Source organism: Aegilops tauschii, chromosome 3 (genome assembly GCF_002575655.3).
Source record: "Aegilops tauschii subsp. strangulata cultivar AL8/78 chromosome 3, Aet v6.0, whole genome shotgun sequence".
NCBI lineage: Eukaryota > Viridiplantae > Streptophyta > Magnoliopsida > Poales > Poaceae > Aegilops > Aegilops tauschii.
This window is the reverse complement of record NC_053037.3, coordinates 560,933,291-560,951,035: the sequence shown is the minus strand read 5'-3', so window position 1 is coordinate 560,951,035 and position 17,745 is coordinate 560,933,291. Positions and strand designations below refer to the sequence as shown.

At 48.5% G+C, this 17,745-nt stretch overlaps 3 protein-coding genes across 3 annotated transcripts; all 3 read left to right on the top strand.

The window, feature by feature from the left end:
- The first annotated feature begins 2,697 nt into the window (after positions 1-2,697).
- Positions 2,698-5,952, top strand: LOC109783782 (thiamine pyrophosphokinase 1). Its single transcript, XM_020342380.4, has 6 exons — positions 2,698-3,086; positions 3,226-3,322; positions 4,156-4,228; positions 5,059-5,160; positions 5,250-5,499; positions 5,631-5,952. Exons 1-6 carry the CDS (start codon positions 2,924-2,926, stop codon positions 5,750-5,752), a joined length of 807 nt encoding a protein of 268 aa, XP_020197969.1. The 5' UTR covers positions 2,698-2,923; the 3' UTR covers positions 5,753-5,952.
- A 1,278-nt stretch (positions 5,953-7,230) lies between these two features.
- LOC109783784 (uncharacterized) lies at positions 7,231-10,691 on the top strand. Its single transcript, XM_020342381.4, has 7 exons — positions 7,231-7,657; positions 7,934-8,052; positions 8,130-8,195; positions 8,587-8,784; positions 9,308-9,426; positions 9,611-9,716; positions 9,806-10,691. The coding sequence occupies exons 1-7, from the start codon at positions 7,348-7,350 to the stop codon at positions 10,412-10,414; spliced, it is 1,527 nt and encodes a 508-aa protein (XP_020197970.1). The 5' UTR covers positions 7,231-7,347; the 3' UTR covers positions 10,415-10,691.
- Positions 10,692-11,330: 639 nt separating this feature from the next.
- LOC109783785 (uncharacterized) lies at positions 11,331-16,961 on the top strand. The gene is made up of 16 exons (XM_020342382.3): positions 11,331-11,829; positions 11,932-12,271; positions 12,360-12,719; positions 12,913-13,464; positions 13,565-13,702; positions 13,809-13,890; positions 14,063-14,139; positions 14,230-14,348; positions 14,441-14,558; positions 15,011-15,127; positions 15,227-15,318; positions 15,444-15,510; positions 15,634-15,715; positions 15,838-15,929; positions 16,133-16,276; positions 16,353-16,961. Exons 1-16 carry the CDS (start codon positions 11,456-11,458, stop codon positions 16,497-16,499), a joined length of 2,901 nt encoding a protein of 966 aa, XP_020197971.2. The 5' UTR covers positions 11,331-11,455; the 3' UTR covers positions 16,500-16,961.
- The last annotated feature ends 784 nt before the right edge of the window (positions 16,962-17,745 follow it).

Below are 17,745 nucleotides of genomic sequence, written 5' to 3'. Positions count from 1 at the left end.
TGTGGTGCCTTGTCGCTTGCTGTGGAGTTGGCAGGGTGCATGATGTGCGCTCTCGACCGTATGTATAAACACATAAGCAGTACTGTACCTGATGTGGTAGGGCATCACTGGTCGCTGGACCCTCCACCGAACTGTGTGGGTTTGAGCCTTCGCCCCTGACCGGTCAAGAGGACGGCCACGTCTCGATCGATCAACAGCACGCCGTCACAAGATCTCACCTACCTTTTTAAGTGCTCCTTCGATGCAAATGGATTTCGTAGGCCTTCGAGTATTTTTTCTACACAAGATGTTTGGAATCCTCGTGAAAGGATCCAAATGATTGCTTTGCACCCTATTTTGAAGGAAAATTTCCATCAACTCAAACTTCTTACTATTCCTTTGTTTTTCTGCGTCATCAAACACCCTCTCGTCTAAATTCCCCCTGGTTTGCTAATTATATATGATTTAAGTGGACATTGCCACTTCCATCCTGTATTTTTCGTATTTCTATGTTTTGAAATACGAGGAGGAGGAGGGCGAGACGGAGCCGGCGCTTCCGGTTGCCGAAGCCGGATTCGGCATGCCCGATGCGCTAGGCAAGTTTAAGGTCGCCCAAGCGGAGCAGGCACTGGAACAACAGACCATCCTGGACTCCATCCGATTGGAGGCGGAGGTGGAGGCAAACCGTCGCTACATCCACCAGCAACGAGCGGAGACAGACGCAATCTTCACGGACATGTAGTCCGATGAGTAGCCGGAGCCGCCGCGGCAGGCAGCCATCTGCCAGATGGCACGTCCGCCTGGCACTCCGGTCATGGACGTCGTCTTCATCTCCGGCAACGAGTAGGCTAGGTTTATCTATATAGCATGTATTACATAGCTTTTGTATCTTGCATGATCTAGTATGGTCATAAGGACTAAAGTTTGAGATATGAGGTTGCAACTGATGGAAAATGAGTGTTGACCGGTCGTTGTTCGCGGATTTTGCTATGTCCGGTTTGTGACACATTCTATTAGGCTGGATATGAGGTCCGGTTTGCCATGCCGGATCCGGCCCACGCTGGCCCGCCCAAACCACACATATTCACCCCCATCCGCGTCCCGGGCGAACCCTAGCCACTCCACTCCACACCTAAGCTCCTTTCCGGGCTTCTCTGGCATGGCGGGCAGCGGATCTGACTTTGAGATCTCCCGATCCGTCGACTGGGACTTCGTACCATGTGGGGATGAGGAGGACATGAACGTTCGCATGGCTCTCCGCCGCTCCCGGGAGTGCGCCCGACCGCGGTTGGACTCGATGTAGCGGGAATCCATTGCGTTCACGTAGATGGTGCTTGGATCTGGTGGGGCTGGTGGCTCGTGGCGCATGATGACGCCCTCACCGGACACGACGACCACCATCCGGCACTGTGACTCTAGGTTTGCGGCGCAATGCCTTCGACATCGCCTTGTCCCCATGTGTCGGGCTCTTAGTCAGAGGTCAATGCCGGCATGTCTCACGGCCCGTCCGCTGTAAACGTGTGACGTGCCTGCAGTGCGAGGTAGAGGGTGCATGACAATGTGCCAGGCCTCGAGGGCGAGGTTGCGCAGGCGGAGTCGCACACCGCCTTGGACAATGAAGCCCTCCGTGCACGCATCATCGACAACGGTGCACGCCCTTGCAAGGGGCCAAAGACGGGCGATCTATGCCAAGGCAGGACTGCTCCCCAAAGAGGAGAATGAGGAAGCCAGTGACGGGTCGGACAGCTCCGATAGTGAGTAGATCCGACTCAATCTATTTTGCGTATTCGATTGCTACTTCCACGACAAAACGACAAGGGCAAGGGTCATCATGGATGAACTTTCGTCATAGCTCTAGTTTGTTGAAGATGCCAATTTTCGGTAGTTCGATGGCTTGTACTCCCTCTGTTCCTAAATATAAGTCTTTTTAAAGATTCCAATAGAACTACATATGGATGTATTTTAGAGTCTTTTTAGAGTTTAGCGTGTATTGAAATATCTAAAAAGATTTATATTTAGAAACGGAGGAAGTATGAACTAGCAGGGCATATGCCAATTTTTGATTGTCCGATGGCATGCATGATGAAGTAGTCAGACGCCATGTGTGGGATCGAGAAGTATTACTTGAGTTAGTTTACGCCGCATGTAACTATGTGGGTTTGAAGATTTGCTAACGGGGTGCCCGGTTGTGGACGCAAGCATTTGAGGATTCATGAATGATGAATCATATGTCCGTGGACGTTAGAGGGTCGGGTATGGTAGGTCCAGCTGTAGATGCTCTCATACATTAATAATGGTCTTATTATATATTTTGATTTTGAGACGAAGGAAGTACTACATTTTATAGTATGGTATGGTCCACACGCCAACGCTGACGGCCTTGTCGTCAGTCAGCCTCAGTTGGCTGGCTGGCGCGTCTCAACGTTTTTTCCTTCCTTCCTTCCTTGAACAGAGCGGGCACGCGGCCAACTACCAGTTTTGGCTTGGGGGTCTGCCTTGGACGGCTTGAGAGGTCAGGATTCGACAAAAAACCCGAAAAACAAGAGCTGCCCAGTTGCCCAACGGGGCCGTGACCAGCCTGGCCTTGAAGTTGAACCCCTTCCCTTCGCTGTCACGAGAAAGAGAAAGATCCCCGATTCCTCTTCTGCGGCGCTGCTGATCAACGCCGGCCCGCCGGTCGTACGAGTACCACCGTCCGCCAACGACTTCCGTCGGCTCCAGCCCAGAGGACCGGCTACGCGCCATCCGCCACACGATCTCTCCTTCTCGTTCGTGTTCGTTCGTTAAAACCCTTCCTTTTGTCCGCGCGACCTACGCCAGCTCTTTTCCTTTCGCATATCCTACTATTCTCTTCTCTCCTCCCCTGTCCCAGTCCCCCACCGGCCCCGCCCTCCCCGCCACGCCACCTCTCACCTCCCGCGTCTCACCGGCAGCCGCCGCCACCATGCCGCCGCTCCCGACGATGACCCACTCCTCCTCCTTCCTCCTCCCGTCCTCTTCCCCGCCTGCTCCTCCGACCGGCGCCGACGCCGAGAACGCGGTCTCCTACGCCGTCGTCGTCCTCAACCAGCGCCTCCCGCGCTTCGCGCCCCTGCTCTGGACCCGAGGTAACCAACCAGCCCAACCAATGCGCCCCTCCCTCTCTCTCCTCCCCAACGCTGCGGCCTCTTCTCATTACTGTCCTGATGGCTTCGCCTCTCTGTCGTGTGCTAAACTGACGCTGTTCCTGTGTCGTCCCGTGCGCAGCGCGGCTGCGGGTGTGCGCGGACGGCGGCGCAAACAGGGTCTTCGACGGCATGCCGGACCTGCTCCCCGGCGAGGACCCCGACGAGGTCCGCGTCAGGTGATTAATCAAAGTCTTCTCTGCCTTGCTTTTTCTTTAGCCTGATAGCTGCGTGCCTACGCTTCCCACCTGTTCCTGGTTGACTCTGCCTCTCCGCGGATCAATGCCCATCACGTGCTTGTTGGAATGCGTCTGAGATAGCTGTAAAATAAAATAAAATTCCTTTTGGTTTGTATGCCTGTGCTGTTGCGTGCAAGCATAAACGCTGGCATGCCAATGAGTTCTGACGAGCCTTTGGTTGACCTATTTTGGCATGGTCCTTCTCAGCATCTGCCTTGTTTGTTTTCGCAATACATTGTACGCTATATTTGGTACGGTATGTGTTTAGTCAAAAACTCCAAGTTACCCCTTATATGCCTTGCCTGCATGTGCTCGGCCACAAATTCAGAGTTTTCTTGAGACGAGACGAATCAACTACTTCAGCTAAACAACTGTCAGTCTCTGTCATTTTTGAATGGCTGATACGCATTTTCATTTGTTATTCTTCTTGAAACATACTCTATCAGTACAAAGTTCAACTCTGCTTGGGTTATCTATGTAATGCTCAAGAGTTGTTTATATGAAGGAAAAATGTTCTCAAGTTTACCTAAGGTGCCACCAGAGGGCTTGGCAGATTAATCATACAACAGCGATATAGTATGCATCGCATTTTGAATAATTTATTTATACTGTATCAATGAACACATTTAGTTCTTCGCCATGCCAGATAGTAGTTGGGAAGAGATTTTAAAACCTATTTATTGGTAGTTGGGAGGTAGGTTTAAGACAGATTTCTTTGCTGGTTGTCTGTATGTGACGATTTCATTCATTAATTTGTCCTTACCTTCCTGCAGGTACAAGCCCGATGCAATCGAAGGAGATATGGATTCTGTAAGGCCAGAAGTGAAGGAATACTATTCCAGTTTGGTAACTAATTTAAAACTCCTTCTATCATACCTTGCTGAAAATGAGATGCTGAACCAAAAATAATATTGTATGCAACACCTGTCCAGGGCAGTTTCTACTATGTTAGGGAGAAAGATATCATGCGTAGCAAAAAACAGGCAGGCAGAAAGATATCATTTATTGGCCATCTTGGTCCACATGAATATGTTTGTGATTCTCTTTTGGACTGTCCTGGTAAACTGCTGAAATAATTACATTGATTAAGTTGTCCAAATTGTCCTAGAAAACCAGGAAGGGAGCGATGCCTTGTTTTATTGTATTTTTTAGTAGGCTTTTGTTTCTATACCAGTATTTTTGGTATGCTTGTCCTGGTAAATGCAAGTACTATTTCAGTGTTGATTAAATTGGCATGGCCAGTTGTAACCCTAGCCGTGAAAGGAGCGATGCCTTGTTTTATTGTATTTTTTAGTAGGCTTTTGTTTCTATACCAATATTTTTTGGTATGTTTGTCCTGGTAAACGCAAGTACTATTTCAGTGTTGATTAAATTGGCATGATCAGTTGTACCCCTAGCCGTGAACCTCAAGTTTCTTCCTGGAAATGTTGTGGAGTGGCAGCAGGGATAATGTAAATGTAAACCAAGTTTATGTACATTTGATTTGCCCTGCTTTACTACTTTTTGAGAGAGAGAGAGGCAACATGAATGTCAACGCTGGCATTATTAGTATTCTGTACAATAGATGATTTTTCTGGTTTAAGATTAGCCAATGAGGCCTTGAAACTGGGACAGGAACGATTGGTTACTTACAGCAAAATGATATATTGACAACACCCTTCTTTGATCAATTGCAGGGTACCCAAATAATCGATGATTCACCTGATCAGGACACCACAGACTTGAACAAATGCATATCGTTCATCACCAGAAATCCACCCGGGCCAGACAATTCTAATGTACACCAGATCAGCTTACAGTATTTACTCAAGATCAGTCTTTGCAACACCCGCTTATACAGATGTTACTCTGTTTTGTTTAACTGCAGCTCTTCATTCTCGTTCTCGGTGCGCTTGGAGGAAGGTTCGATCACGAGATGGGGAACATCAACGTGCTGCATCGCTTCTCAAACACCAGGATCATCCTCCTGTCAGACGACTCCTCGATCTTTCTGCTCCCAAAGACGCACAGTCACGAGATCCACATCGAGCGGTCTGTCGAGGGTCCTCATTGTGGACTGATCCCCATGGGCGCGCCCTCAAGTAGCAGCACCACCACCGGTCTCCGGTGGAACCTAGGTACAAGCGTCTAACTTGCAACCATTCTTGTATGTCAACATTATTATCTGATAGTTGAAGTTACCCCCCCCCCCCCCCCCCCAAAAAAAAAACATTTTCTGAATAATAGTCTTGCTGAACTTTTTCTCCAGATAACACCAGCATGAATTTCGGCGGGCTGCTGAGCACATCAAACATTGTGGAGGAGGAGATTGTAACAGTCACTTCGGATTCTGATTTGATTTGGACAATATCGCTTCGGAAACATACTTAAATTGTGTATTGTACAGTAGATTATGGTCCAAATTTTGGCTCGTCGATTCTACGTGGATGGATTCTACAAATTTTACTGTGATGTGTTGATATAGTTCATTTCATTGGACATTTGGCGTCAGGTGTCCTTGTATTTCAGCATCTTATTTTCTTACTTGTGCATTTCATATTGTCAAAGTGCAAAATGCAGTATTATTATTATTGTTCGAGCTGTGGACTAGTCCACAATTTCGACATCAACTCGTGCATGTGTGTATGTGTGCATGCGGTGGTGGAATAGCGTCTCTTGGTTGTTTGTGTTTGCACATCGGAGAAAGGGTGAAGATTTTTTTTTTTTGCGGGGAGAAAGGGTGAAGATTGACCATCCTAATTCATAAAACTCCACTTCAGAAAACTTATGTCATAAGACCACATCTTTTCAACGCCTTTTTCTTCCATAATCACAGTTTTTGTGGTGCAATTGATTATCAAAAGACCAAAGCTGCCATTTGATGTCAAAACTGTGCTTCCATGTTTCCGCCAAAAAAGAAAAAAAAAGTGTGCTTCCACGTGGCGCCGTCGCGTTAATTCTCTCTTACCACGAGCTGGCCCAGATTTCAAATGGAAATTCAAATTCTGACCATGTTTTGCCCGAATTCTAACTAGGAAATTCAAAGTTTTCTCAATTTTTTTAAAAGCATCCTAGAGACTCATAAATAGTTCAGTGAGTACTAGAAGGGTTGGGCGCGCTTTGCTGCGCCGTTGGGGTTGTTGGGTTTTTCAAAAGATAAATACTCAGTTTCAAGATATAACGTGTATTAGTTTTTTTAAAAGTCAAACCTTTTAAATTCATCATGAAAGGAATTTCCATACTATTTTGTTTAATATTATGGATGTCGATATTTTTGCTCTAAACTTGGGCAAAGTTAAAGAAATGTGGCTTTCAACAAAACTAATCCCCCTTATATTTTGGAAATGATGGAATATTTAGTTTGGCGGGTGGGGGAGATGATAGAGTGTGTTTTATTTTTATTTATAATGCAATGTTTTGGTGGGCCTTTCTTGGTGTGATTCTACGTTATCCGCTAACCAACCTATATTTATGTGGTGAAATTTCTATATCAGTGGTCGCATGTATTACAATATTGGTGCTACAATATTACATGATGGCGCGTTTTTTTTTTCAGATGGTGGGAGGGTGCGCGGGATTGATACGTTTTTACAGGCTGGTTGTTGCTGATTGACTTGAAAAATAGTTGTCCCGGTCAAAATCGTAAATCAAATCCAAAATTGAATGAAAGAGATTCAAAATTAGGAAACACAGTGAATTAACGGTAGCCATACTACTTCGTACAGAAATAGTAAATATTCTGTCGTACGTGAAGCAGTGCTCTTCTCCCGCTGCCACCGGGCCCCAGCTATCCATTCCTCGCGCCCACTGCGCCCCGGGACCCACCACCACATTCCTTTCTTCCACCCCAAGAGCAGGACCAGCTTCTTTCTTCCGCTTGATTTCTTTCATCAAAGTCGATTTGATATCAGCGCGGATCGGAACGGAACCGAGCTGAGCGACACTCGCGACCGAGCAAACCCTAGCCTGAGGACCATCCCTGCTCGATGGCCAACCCCTCCATGGCGGCCGGCGGCGGGGTGCCGTGGGCGGAGGGGGCCCGCGCCGTCGGGGCCCAGATCCGCAACCGCCTCCGCGTGGCGCCCGTCGACCGCCGCTGGCTCTGGCGCCGCCCCGAGGGCCGCGCCGCCTCCGAGGCCGTCCGCCAGTGGTCCGACCGCCTCCGCGCCATCCTGCACCGGGACAAGCAGGGGCCCGACCAGCAGCAGCAGCAGCAGGGCCCCGCCTCCCCCGACGCCGCGGCGGCGGCGAAGGCGAAGCCCTCCTCCAGCGCTCTCAGGTTCTACAGGAAGAAAGGTACGCGTATCTCTTCTTTGCTGCCATTGGTCTCATGGCTCCATGTCAAAAACCACTGCGAAATGAATGTTTGTTTGATGTCGCCATTGTTGGCAGGAGTATATTCTTTGCAGTAACTTTATACATAGCAATCTGATTCTAGCCTAACGAGGTTATAGATGTGCCGCTCCTGGTTTTTGTGTCCTCTATTGGGCTCTCTTATTATACGAGGGGGAACAAGAGAAGAGATTTTACTCTTTGCACCAGTTTCTAAATCGCATCTCTTTGTCAATGCAGTGGGCAAAGAGGTTAACGGGGTCGAAGATTCCGTGATTTTCCGCTCGCTCCAAGCACTGGCCGTTCCTCTAATTGGCAATGCTTGCCATGTTTTTATGCACGGCCTTAACTCTGTCCAGGTATTGTAGCTCAAGAGTGATTGATTTTCCAAAATACTTGAGCCCACGGGCTTCTGCTAACCTATGAAGTTTTGCAGATTTATGGTGCTGAGAAACTTCAGCAGGCATTACAAGAGAGGCCTAAAGACAAACCTCTTCTAACGGTATGTGCCAATGTGGCCAAGTAGTTGCAAAACATTTCTCTATTGCATTGCATGACATATCGTCTGAAGGTAGCAAGTAGTCATAAAACCATACTCTTATATGGCTGCAACCCATACTGAAGTGATGGAGAGCCTAAACACAAACCTCTTCTTACGGTATGCGCCTATGTGGCCGAGTCACTGCAACTTGTACTGAAGTGGTGGATTGGTTGTATATGTCCTTTTAGAAGACGATGGCCTGCATATTTTCTCTTATGAATTGTGGCATCTCCTAACTTTTAAACTGTAGTCACTTACAGTTTTACATGGCGCATTTCTTCCTTACTGCATATTTTTCTCCACTATGCATTCTTCTAATCACCCCATGCTTCTGTCGTTTTCATAATCTTAGGTCAGCAATCACGTGGCTGCTATGGATGACCCTTTTGTAATTGCGTCCCTTCTGCCACCATCTGTTATGATGGAAGCACAAGAGCTGAGATGGACACTATGTGCGACTGATCGTTGCTTTACAAATCCAGTTCTGTCCACCTTCTTCAGGTCTGTTAAAGTGTTGCCTGTTAACCGTGGTGAAGGCATCTACCAAAAGGTATGAGATACATTTCGTTTACTGTATGTAGGGGTCTAAAGCTATTTATTTCAAGTATGTGTGCAGTAGATTGGCCATGCAAATTTTGATGTTGGTAAACCAGTTTTTTTATGGTATATACTTGGAGAAATATTGATATTTAGCTTGTTGACTAATGATGCCATTTAAACCAGTATCACATTGTTGGGAGACACTCGCTGGGCTTTGCCTTAAACTTCCTATCATTATATTAAGACCATGAACTTAACTAGCATGCTACATCCTTGTATTCAAAACAAAGTTTGAGCTACCTGTAATATGCAGTGCCTCATCGTTGGTAGAAATTCACAAGAGGTTTGTGAAGTTTGTATGTTTGGATCAGTGCTCCAATCTGCTAAGGGTCTTAATCGAGCATTGTAGACTGCACATCATCTTTCCTTGTTCTACCTTTGAAATGAATAGTGAGGATGCAGTATACCTGTACATGGTTGAATGTGTTGAGTTTTCTCTTCACAGAACACCACTCTTTATTTTCGCTGTTCAGGGAATGGATATGGCGCTCTCAAAGCTTAATAATGGTGGATGGGTTCATATATTTCCTGAAGGAAGTCGTTCAAAGGATGGAGGGAAAACCATTGCTCCTGCTAAGAGAGGTGTTGGAAGGTTAGAACATTATTTCCTTGTACTGTGCTATCTGCAATTATTAGTGAACTCCTCTTGACTTACTTTTTTGTAAAAAAAAAGCCTGCATTTTGCATATATGTATCAGTTTTTGCGGTCTTTGTTGTAGTTTTTGTCCATTGTTAAGGGCCACCCGTTTAATTGCTCTTTTTCTTCTCCTTACCAGATTGGTAATGGATGCTGACAGCCTACCGGTTGTTGTCCCCTTTGTCCATACTGGGATGCAGGACATAATGCCTGTTGGGAAACGTATCCCAAGAACAGGCAAAAGGGTGTGTGCCCCTGCACGCAACTCATATTTCTTGTTGTCATGGAATTTAGCTGAATACTGAACTACTTATTTATTGATTTGGTTCTGTAGGTGATAGTGGTTGTTGGCGACCCAATCAACTTTGACGACCTGATGGCTGAGAACAGCAACGACTCCCAACATATTTCTAGAGGTGACCTGTATGACAAAGTAACCGAAAGGATTGGGCAGCGGCTGCAGCAACTGAAGGTGGAGGTCGACAGATTGGCGGCAGAGCAGAAGGCCGAGCTCCAAAACCGTCACACAGCCGACACAGTCAACGACGGGTACAAGGTGTGGCAGCAGGTCGACTGGGAGTCGTTCGGCATAGGGAACATGCTGTCAGCAGCCGCCGAGCATTCGTCAGCCCAAGAGCCCCCAAAGCAGATCCAGCACGAAGTGCTCCTGGCGGAACAAAGCGTGTCTCCAGCAAAGCAGGCAGAGCCCGAGCCGCGCCTTGAGGAGGAACAGAGCGTTTTTTCTCCAATCTCTCGCGTCCCACACTGGTTCAGTCGGCACACGGACGCCTCCGAGCTCATGGGGTTCGCCGCGCGCGGCCTTGTCAGGAACGGCAGGTCCATGCAGGAGGGGTACCGGCAGTTCCAGGAGCCGTCGGCGTTCAACGCCTGGTGGGAGGCGCAGACGAGCAGCGCGATGATGCCCAGGTGGAGCACTGCTTGAGATAGGGCACCCTAAACAGAGGCCTTCCCTTTTGTACAGATATCCAACAAGGACGCCGACACGAATCTAGATAGAATGCATCTGTTTTTGCTTTGCTGGTGCTGGCAGTTTTGGAGCTAGTACGAACGAACAATGAACTGGACACCTTAAGTTGTCTTGAGAAGAGATGTGAAATTTCGATAGCTGAAGTCAGGTTTGATGTAAGCATATGTCGGCTTGTTAAGTGTAAGAACTAGGTAGCTCTTTGAAATGAAGGCATGCAGAAGTTTTTTCCTCTTGCCAGAGAAGATGAGCATGCACTCTTTTTGAAAATGAAGTCTTATTTGGAGGCAGTGAGGCAGGGGTGGCAATGACAACTCCAGCAGGTGGTCCACCATTCTCTGAGGTTTCTCCCGGTTATCTCGTGATCAATTTTCTTTCTAGAACCATCTCGTGATGGTGGCAGTAGCAGTTGCATCTGTTATTTTTTTTTTCCTTTTAAATTTTCTTTTCAATAAGGGTGTGGCTAGGTTTTTGAGACTTCGCGAGCCAAGTGATTGAGCATATGAAAAGATGAAAGAAAATATTAAAAAGAAAATTTTACAGGGATCTTCATGTAAGATTTAACAAATATATATAGACTTCGTTAAGTCTCCGTTGACTGAGATTTAGCAATCCTGTTCCAATAAATTATATTAATAAATTATATCTTTTTAGGGGAATTCAGTAAATTAGATACAGTAGATCTCAAGAGTTACTTCCTTCTTAATTTTTCTTGAGCGAAATTCGCTGGCGAAGCTTTTGTCTGGCAACGGCACAAAAGGTAATCAAAGCCCGCATCGCGAAGCAAACCCTCCAACGTTCACTTGCCAGTTCGAATCTCAATCTCTTTATAGCCGTTGCAGCCACCCCCATCCTCCACATTTTAAACTCCGACGCCGCCGCAAACCCTTCCTCCATCCATCCATCCACACGCCGCAGCGCAAGCCCTCCCCCAAATCTCTCCTCCCTCCGAATCTCTGCGTCTCCATCCATCAGCAAGCAAGCGATCCCGTCCCACCCATGGCCCTCCGCGCGCTGGACAACACGCTGCCGGCCGCCGTGGCGGACCAGCGGCCCAAGAAGGCCGCCAAGCTGCTCCCCACGGCGCCCGCCGTCACCCGCTCCCCCACCGGCAGCGGCGGCAACGGCAAGAAGCAGCGCAACGACGAGAACTCTGCGCCGCAGACCAAGCCCGCGTCGCCCGTGGCGGCCGCGGCTGAGCCGGCCGTGGAGTACGTCCGGTCCGAGGACCTGCAGCCCGTGCCCGCGCCCAAGGCCCGCGCCGCCGGCCTCGTGGCGGGGCTCGACTCCAAGGACTGGGTCAAGGTCTGCGAGGCCCTCAACGACGCCCGCCGCCTCGCCATCCACCACCCGGCCCTCCTCGCCCCCATCCTGTAAGCTCCCCTCTGCCTCTGATTTTTGTTCCTTCTCTTCTGGCGAATTATTTGGATCCCGTAACGGATCTGACTCGGACCTGCGGGTGAATCATGGGGCAGGGAGAAGGTGGTGCTGGGGGTCGTGAAGACGATGAAGAACCCGCGCAGCGCGGTGCTCAAGACCTCCGTGATGGCCTGCACGGACGTCTTCGCGGCCTTCGGCAACCTCATCTCCTCGGCCTCGGCCGACGCGTTCGACAAGCTGCTGCTGCAGCTGCTGCTCAAGGCGTCGCAGGACAAGCGGTTCGTGTGCGAGGAGGCCGAGAAGGCGATGCGCGCCATGGCCACATCCATGCCGCCCCTGCCCCTGTTGAAGAAGCTCAGGGCCTACGTCCACCACGCCAACCTCAGGGTCCGGGCCAAGGCCGCCGTTGCCATGGCGCACTGCGCCGCCAGGATGGTACGTACCGCTTGTCGACTCAAATCCAGCGGAACTCGATCTGTTTGTTTCGTTTTACTGACGCACGAGATCATGTGTGAATTGGCAGGACGTGGAGACGATGAAGGAGTTCGGGCTGCCGGCGCTGCTGCAGGTGGCCGCGGAGCTGCTGAACGACCGGCTGCCGGAGGCGCGCGAGGCCGCCCGCAGCATCGTCGGCTCCACGCACGCCGCCTTCTTCTTCAAGGAGGCTGCCGAAAAAGAGCAGGAGAAGAAGGAGAATGAGCTAAAGGAGCAGGAGAAGGGGAAGAAGGAGCAAAAGGAGCAGGAGGAGGGGAAGAAGGAGAAGGAGGAAGAGGAGGAGAAGGAGAAGGAGAAGAAGGCAGAGCCGTCGGGCGTGGCGGCGGCGTGGGAGAGCCTGTGCGCGCTGAGCCTGTCGCCCATCTCGGCGCAGGCCGTGGCCAAGATCGTCTCGCAGTTGCAGGCACAATAATCAACTGTTCGAATGATCGTCGCGATTCTGTCTGCGATTCGTAGTGATGCATGCTATCTCGCATGATCTGCCCATGTTCCAGTAGGCTCAAATTATTGGTGTTTCCAGTCCCCCCGATAAAATTATCTACTACTATTACAGTTGAAGAAAACATGGTTCCCGGTCTCAGGAGTGGCTATTTCCCGGAACAAAAAAATGCGTCGCTCAGGAAATTCAGCAGCTTTTCACTGCCTCGCCGGAAAAAACTCTGACCCAGGAGGGATGGTCCAAGACCTGTAGGTACATCGAAAACGACGACGAGGAGGCGTCCTATCTTTCAGCTAGTTTCGGTCCAAACGTGTCGCTTTCCAGTGAGCGAGTGGTGATCCACGCGAGAGTGACCAGCTGGTGCTTGCTTGCTTCCGGGAATCGGAATCCTCATCTTCTTCCTCCCCATATCTCCTGTCGCCCTCCGCGTTCACGCAGCAGCAGCAGCAAAGGCGGCGTCGCACGTTCCTTCCTGCGTCGAGTCCTTGTTCCTTTCTTCTTGATGGACGGGGGCCAGAGCGTCGCCAAGCGGCACGGCGCGGCCGCCGGCGCCGAGGAGGACCCTGACCGGCACCGTGCTCCTCCTCCGGTCCATGAGGCGGCGGATGATCAGGACGACGGCGACAAGAAGGCGCCTCGACAAGGGAGCAGGCGGGTCGCTTCCCTCGACGTCTTCCGTGGCCTCACCGTCGCTGTAGGTCCCCTCCACGGGTGTTTAATTCCTCACCCAGTGAGTTTCATGTCTGCCTGACCCAAGTTCCAACTGTGTTCGTTCGTTCGTGTCTGCGCCGCAGCTGATGATACTGGTGGACGGCGCCGGCGGCGAGTGGCCGGTCATCGGGCACGCGCCGTGGCACGGCTGCAACCTCGCAGACTTCGTCATGCCCTGCTTCCTCTTCATCGTCGGCATGGCCATCCCACTCTCCCTCAAGGTCCCCCTTCTGAACCCTACTTCCTTCCTTGTCCTGTCAGACTGCAGTTTCGTCACACCGTTCGTTGTTCTCAACTTCTCGTCGTACGAATAAAACAAACGTGCAGAGAATTCCAGATCGCGGCTGGGCCGTCAGGAGGGTGGTCATAAGAACACTGAAGCTGCTCTTCTGGGGGATCTTGCTGCAAGGTTGCTTACAAGAAGCATGGAGAACACTGATCTGTTTACACCAATTAGCTTCTTAAGTCTCTCTGTTATACAAATGCCTCTGTGTTTTGACAGTGGTCGCGAAGCGCCACCCCCCTATCTGCAAAGAGGAAATTCTAACACATCAGCAATGTGTCACCATGTCCATACGCAGGTGGCTACTCCCACGCTCCAGATGAACTGACTTATGGAGTTGACATGAAGCACATACGATGGTGCGGCATTCTCCAGGTACCGGACAACACATACTTCCCCTATATTACTTGAAAAGAATGTATGCATTATTACCAGCGAGTGATTTTATCTTTGCTTCTTCTTCAGAGGATTGCCCTTGCATACTTGGTTGTCGCAGTCATAGAGATCGCGACGAAAGATGCGAGGGTTCAGGATCAGTCAAGTTCAGGCTTCTTCTCAATTTTCAGGATGTACTTGTCCCAGTGGTATATATGCATATCCAGACCTTTTTATGTCATCTGAATTGTGAAGCATTGCAGATTTCACATACTAATTGTGGCCTCTGTGTATCTACAAGGATTGTTGCATGTTGCATCCTTTTGATCTATTTGTCCCTTGTCTACGGGATTTACGTTCCGGACTGGGAGTTCAGGGTGCGAAATGTGGACAGCCTGAACTATGGCAAAGTTTTAACAGTATGAGACTTCTCGAGCTCTGCCATTTTACTTTCTTTATTTTCTTGTGAGATTGTTGATGTTGCATACTACTCGTTTGAGCGTAGAATTAACCTTGCATCGTATTGCATGCTGAATTAGCTGAGTCAAAGTTTGCATAGATAGTTTACATCTTCAAAAACAATCTACTTACAAAATGATTTTGCAAGCATATCGCTGGGCAAGCCCAGGAATCCTGCCATTCTTCACCATTTCTTGCCATGACAAGCTGAACAAACTGCATTTCAACAGCAATGTATAACTCAGTTCTTTGTACTTCAGGTAGTTTTCATGTTAGTTAGTGATACTAAACAGAGTCCAATATACAAATCATACTCAAACTGTGCCATGACAGTGTTATTGTTTTGCACCTGTACGATCAAAGTAGTTTTGTGAAAGTTGAAACTCATTTACAGTGTTGTCTAATTTTTTAGGTGACCTGTGGCACAAGGGGAAATCTGAGCCCTCCTTGCAATGCTGTAGGTTACATCGACCGTAAAGTCCTCGGCATCAATCACCTGTACCAGAAACCTGCATGGAGAAGGCACAGGGTGTGTGTTTTCACTTTTGCAGATAACAAAACATTCATGCCTGTTCTTTGCAGTTATTTTCAAACTCTTACCCGCCAACTTATGCACTGGTCTACGCAGGACTGTACTGATGATTCCCCTTATGAGGGGCCTTTCAAAAGGGACGCCCCGGCCTGGTGTGCCTCGCCATTTGAACCTGAAGGGTTACTAAGGTAAGGGTAGTATTTTTTGTTGCATGTCAATGGTGGGATTTCTTATCATCTGACGTAGTAATATATAGTTCACTGTTCTGTGTTGTAGTTCACTGTTGACACTGTTCTTTGATAAAATTTTGCAGCTCATTTTCAGCGGTATTAAGTACGATCATCGGCGTACACTACGGGCACGTGCTTGTTCATATGAAGGTGATTTTGCCTCACATGTCAGGCTTTTTCTGTTGGTGTAGAGTAGCCTACTCTGAGTAGGGACTGACTACAACACATAATGCTGATTGTTGACATGTTTATCATTCCTGCGTGAAATTTCAGAGTCATATGGACAGGCTAAAGCAGTGGGTCACCATGGGCGTAGCTCTCCTCCTCCTCGGAATCATTCTGCACTTCTCTCATGGTAACCAGAGTCCAGAGTACAAAATACACATTCATCAGGAAAAAAAGTTCTCATACATGTTTCCACTCCTCCCCTGTCTGAATACGATTCAACAAAGTTTGCTCTTTCGCATTTCGTTGCAGCGATTCCTCTGAACAAGCAGCTGTACACACTCAGCTACATCTGCGTGACCGCCGGCGCCGCTGGCATCGTCTTCTCCATGCTTTACTTCCTTGTAAGTCCTCAATTTTACAAAACTAGTTTTATTTCTTAATTATTAATGAACAATTGAACATCAGTAGAAAAAAAAGAGAATTTTCAAATCCTCCACATGACATTCCATGAGTCCAGTTCGATCATGAGTGTATGTGATCTTCCATGGCTGACATCTTGAGCATTGTCGACGGCAACATTGTTGAAACCTGCTGGCTTCCCCAGGTGGATGTCGTGAGCCTGCGCTATGTCTTCGAGCCGCTGCGGTGGGTCGGCATGAACGCGATGCTGGTGTACGTGATGGCGGCGGCGGGCATCTTCGAGGGCTTCCTCAACGGCTGGTACTACGACGGGCCCAAGAACACACTGGTAACTGAGAAGAACCTACCTGCATCGACCGCCTTCGGGCTTCAGCACACGCTGAGAAATTCTGTCGCCACTGCAGGTTTACTGGGTGAGGAAGCACGTGTTCGTCAGGGTGTGGCACTCGGAGAGGGTGGGCATCCTCCTCTACGTCCTCGTCGCGCAGATCCTGCTCTGGGCGCTCCTTGCCGGCCTCCTCCACCGGGCCGGGGTCTACTGGAAGCTCTAGTCAGCCAGGAGGACATCGGTGTCATCATTTGCTTGTGTGTGTTGGAACTTAGAATTGTGTAGGATGTGTGTAAGATGACAAGAAACTAGAAGAAAAGATTGAAGGCTCACTGACTGCCCATCATGTGGCGAGTAGAGCACACCTACCAGAGGGAGTGGGAGATCAAAGTCATTGACTGCCCATTATCTTGCTATAACAAGTACGTACATTTCATGGAAAATGATAAGTTGTCGGTTAAATCATTTGCTGAAAGGGCGCAAAAGGATTCCAACATGACCCCAAGCAGAAGCGGGACTAAGCTTCAGAAAGCTAGAAGGCCTGCACCTGGTGAGATGTATGGTGAAGAGGTGAACTAGTGTAGCCTATGGGACTATGGAGAAAATTAATCTGGAATGTCACATTTGTTAACTTATGATCAGCACATTGTTGCTTATGATTAGCACATCCATTGGCTTATGATTATCTACAGTCTGATCCAACTTTCCAGAAATATATATACTTGTATCCAGTCGGATGCATGTAGTAAGCCATCTTTGATTTTCTGAAACTGTTCACAAGGCAGAGGACTGTTAGGCAGTGTTACAAGCAAATCCAATGCCAGCTGAGCCAACTTCCGTTGCTAGCAAGCTACAAATCATCAGCTGGAATCACGCCATCATGCTTTTACCCATATTTTTGTGATGTAAACATCTACTATATGCAATGATGTGATGCATTTATGCTGTGATGTTACAATCATTTGATGATACTACTGTCTTGGCCTCTTTTTGTGGTGTGAAACCGAGAGTGGGTTCTTGGAACATGGGTGCATTGGAGGACTTTATTTTAAATAGTTTAAGAAACACATTTAAATTACAAAAAATCCTGAAAATAATTCTACATGATCATATGGATGGATATTACACCCGTGTAATGTTTGGTGACGAAATAAGTAAACATGTGAGCTATGTAAAAATGACAAAATGACGACATCTAAATAGTGAATAAGATGCACTATTCATCTTTCCAAAATCACGATTTTGTCATTTGTGTGTAACTCACATGTGTCGGGGGTGTCGTGCGATATATGCCAAATGATGGCTTATCATAGTGGGGAAGAGTAGTACGTTGCCGGTGCCTGGAAACGGGATAAGGCGTAGACATGTACGCCGACGCATCTTACCCAGGTTCGGGGCTCTCCTAGGAGATAACACCCCTAGTCCTGCTATGCCGGGTCTCCGCATGATCACTATGTCAATAGAGTGGC

What these genes read in the sequence shown, in the direction of transcription:
- LOC109783784 (XM_020342381.4), top strand. Translation starts at nt 7,348, where the DNA reads ATGGCCAACCCCTCCATGGCGGCCGGCGGCGGGGTGCCGTGGGCGGAG. An exon ending in GTGAAGGCATCTACCAAAAG is followed by an intron (nt 8,785 to 9,307) that starts GTATGAGATACA and finishes TTCGCTGTTCAG; the next exon opens with GGAATGGATATGGCGCTCTC. An exon ending in TCCCAAGAACAGGCAAAAGG is followed by an intron (nt 9,717 to 9,805) that starts GTGTGTGCCCCT and finishes TTGGTTCTGTAG; the next exon opens with GTGATAGTGGTTGTTGGCGA.
- LOC109783785 (XM_020342382.3), top strand. Translation starts at nt 11,456, where the DNA reads ATGGCCCTCCGCGCGCTGGACAACACGCTGCCGGCCGCCGTGGCGGAC. An exon ending in GCCCTCCTCGCCCCCATCCT is followed by an intron (nt 11,830 to 11,931) that starts GTAAGCTCCCCT and finishes ATCATGGGGCAG; the next exon opens with GGAGAAGGTGGTGCTGGGGG. An exon ending in CTGCATGGAGAAGGCACAGG is followed by an intron (nt 15,128 to 15,226) that starts GTGTGTGTTTTC and finishes TGGTCTACGCAG; the next exon opens with GACTGTACTGATGATTCCCC.
- LOC109783782 (XM_020342380.4), top strand. Translation starts at nt 2,924, where the DNA reads ATGCCGCCGCTCCCGACGATGACCCACTCCTCCTCCTTCCTCCTCCCG. An exon ending in GCCCCTGCTCTGGACCCGAG is followed by an intron (nt 3,087 to 3,225) that starts GTAACCAACCAG and finishes TCCCGTGCGCAG; the next exon opens with CGCGGCTGCGGGTGTGCGCG. An exon ending in CCCGACGAGGTCCGCGTCAG is followed by an intron (nt 3,323 to 4,155) that starts GTGATTAATCAA and finishes ACCTTCCTGCAG; the next exon opens with GTACAAGCCCGATGCAATCG.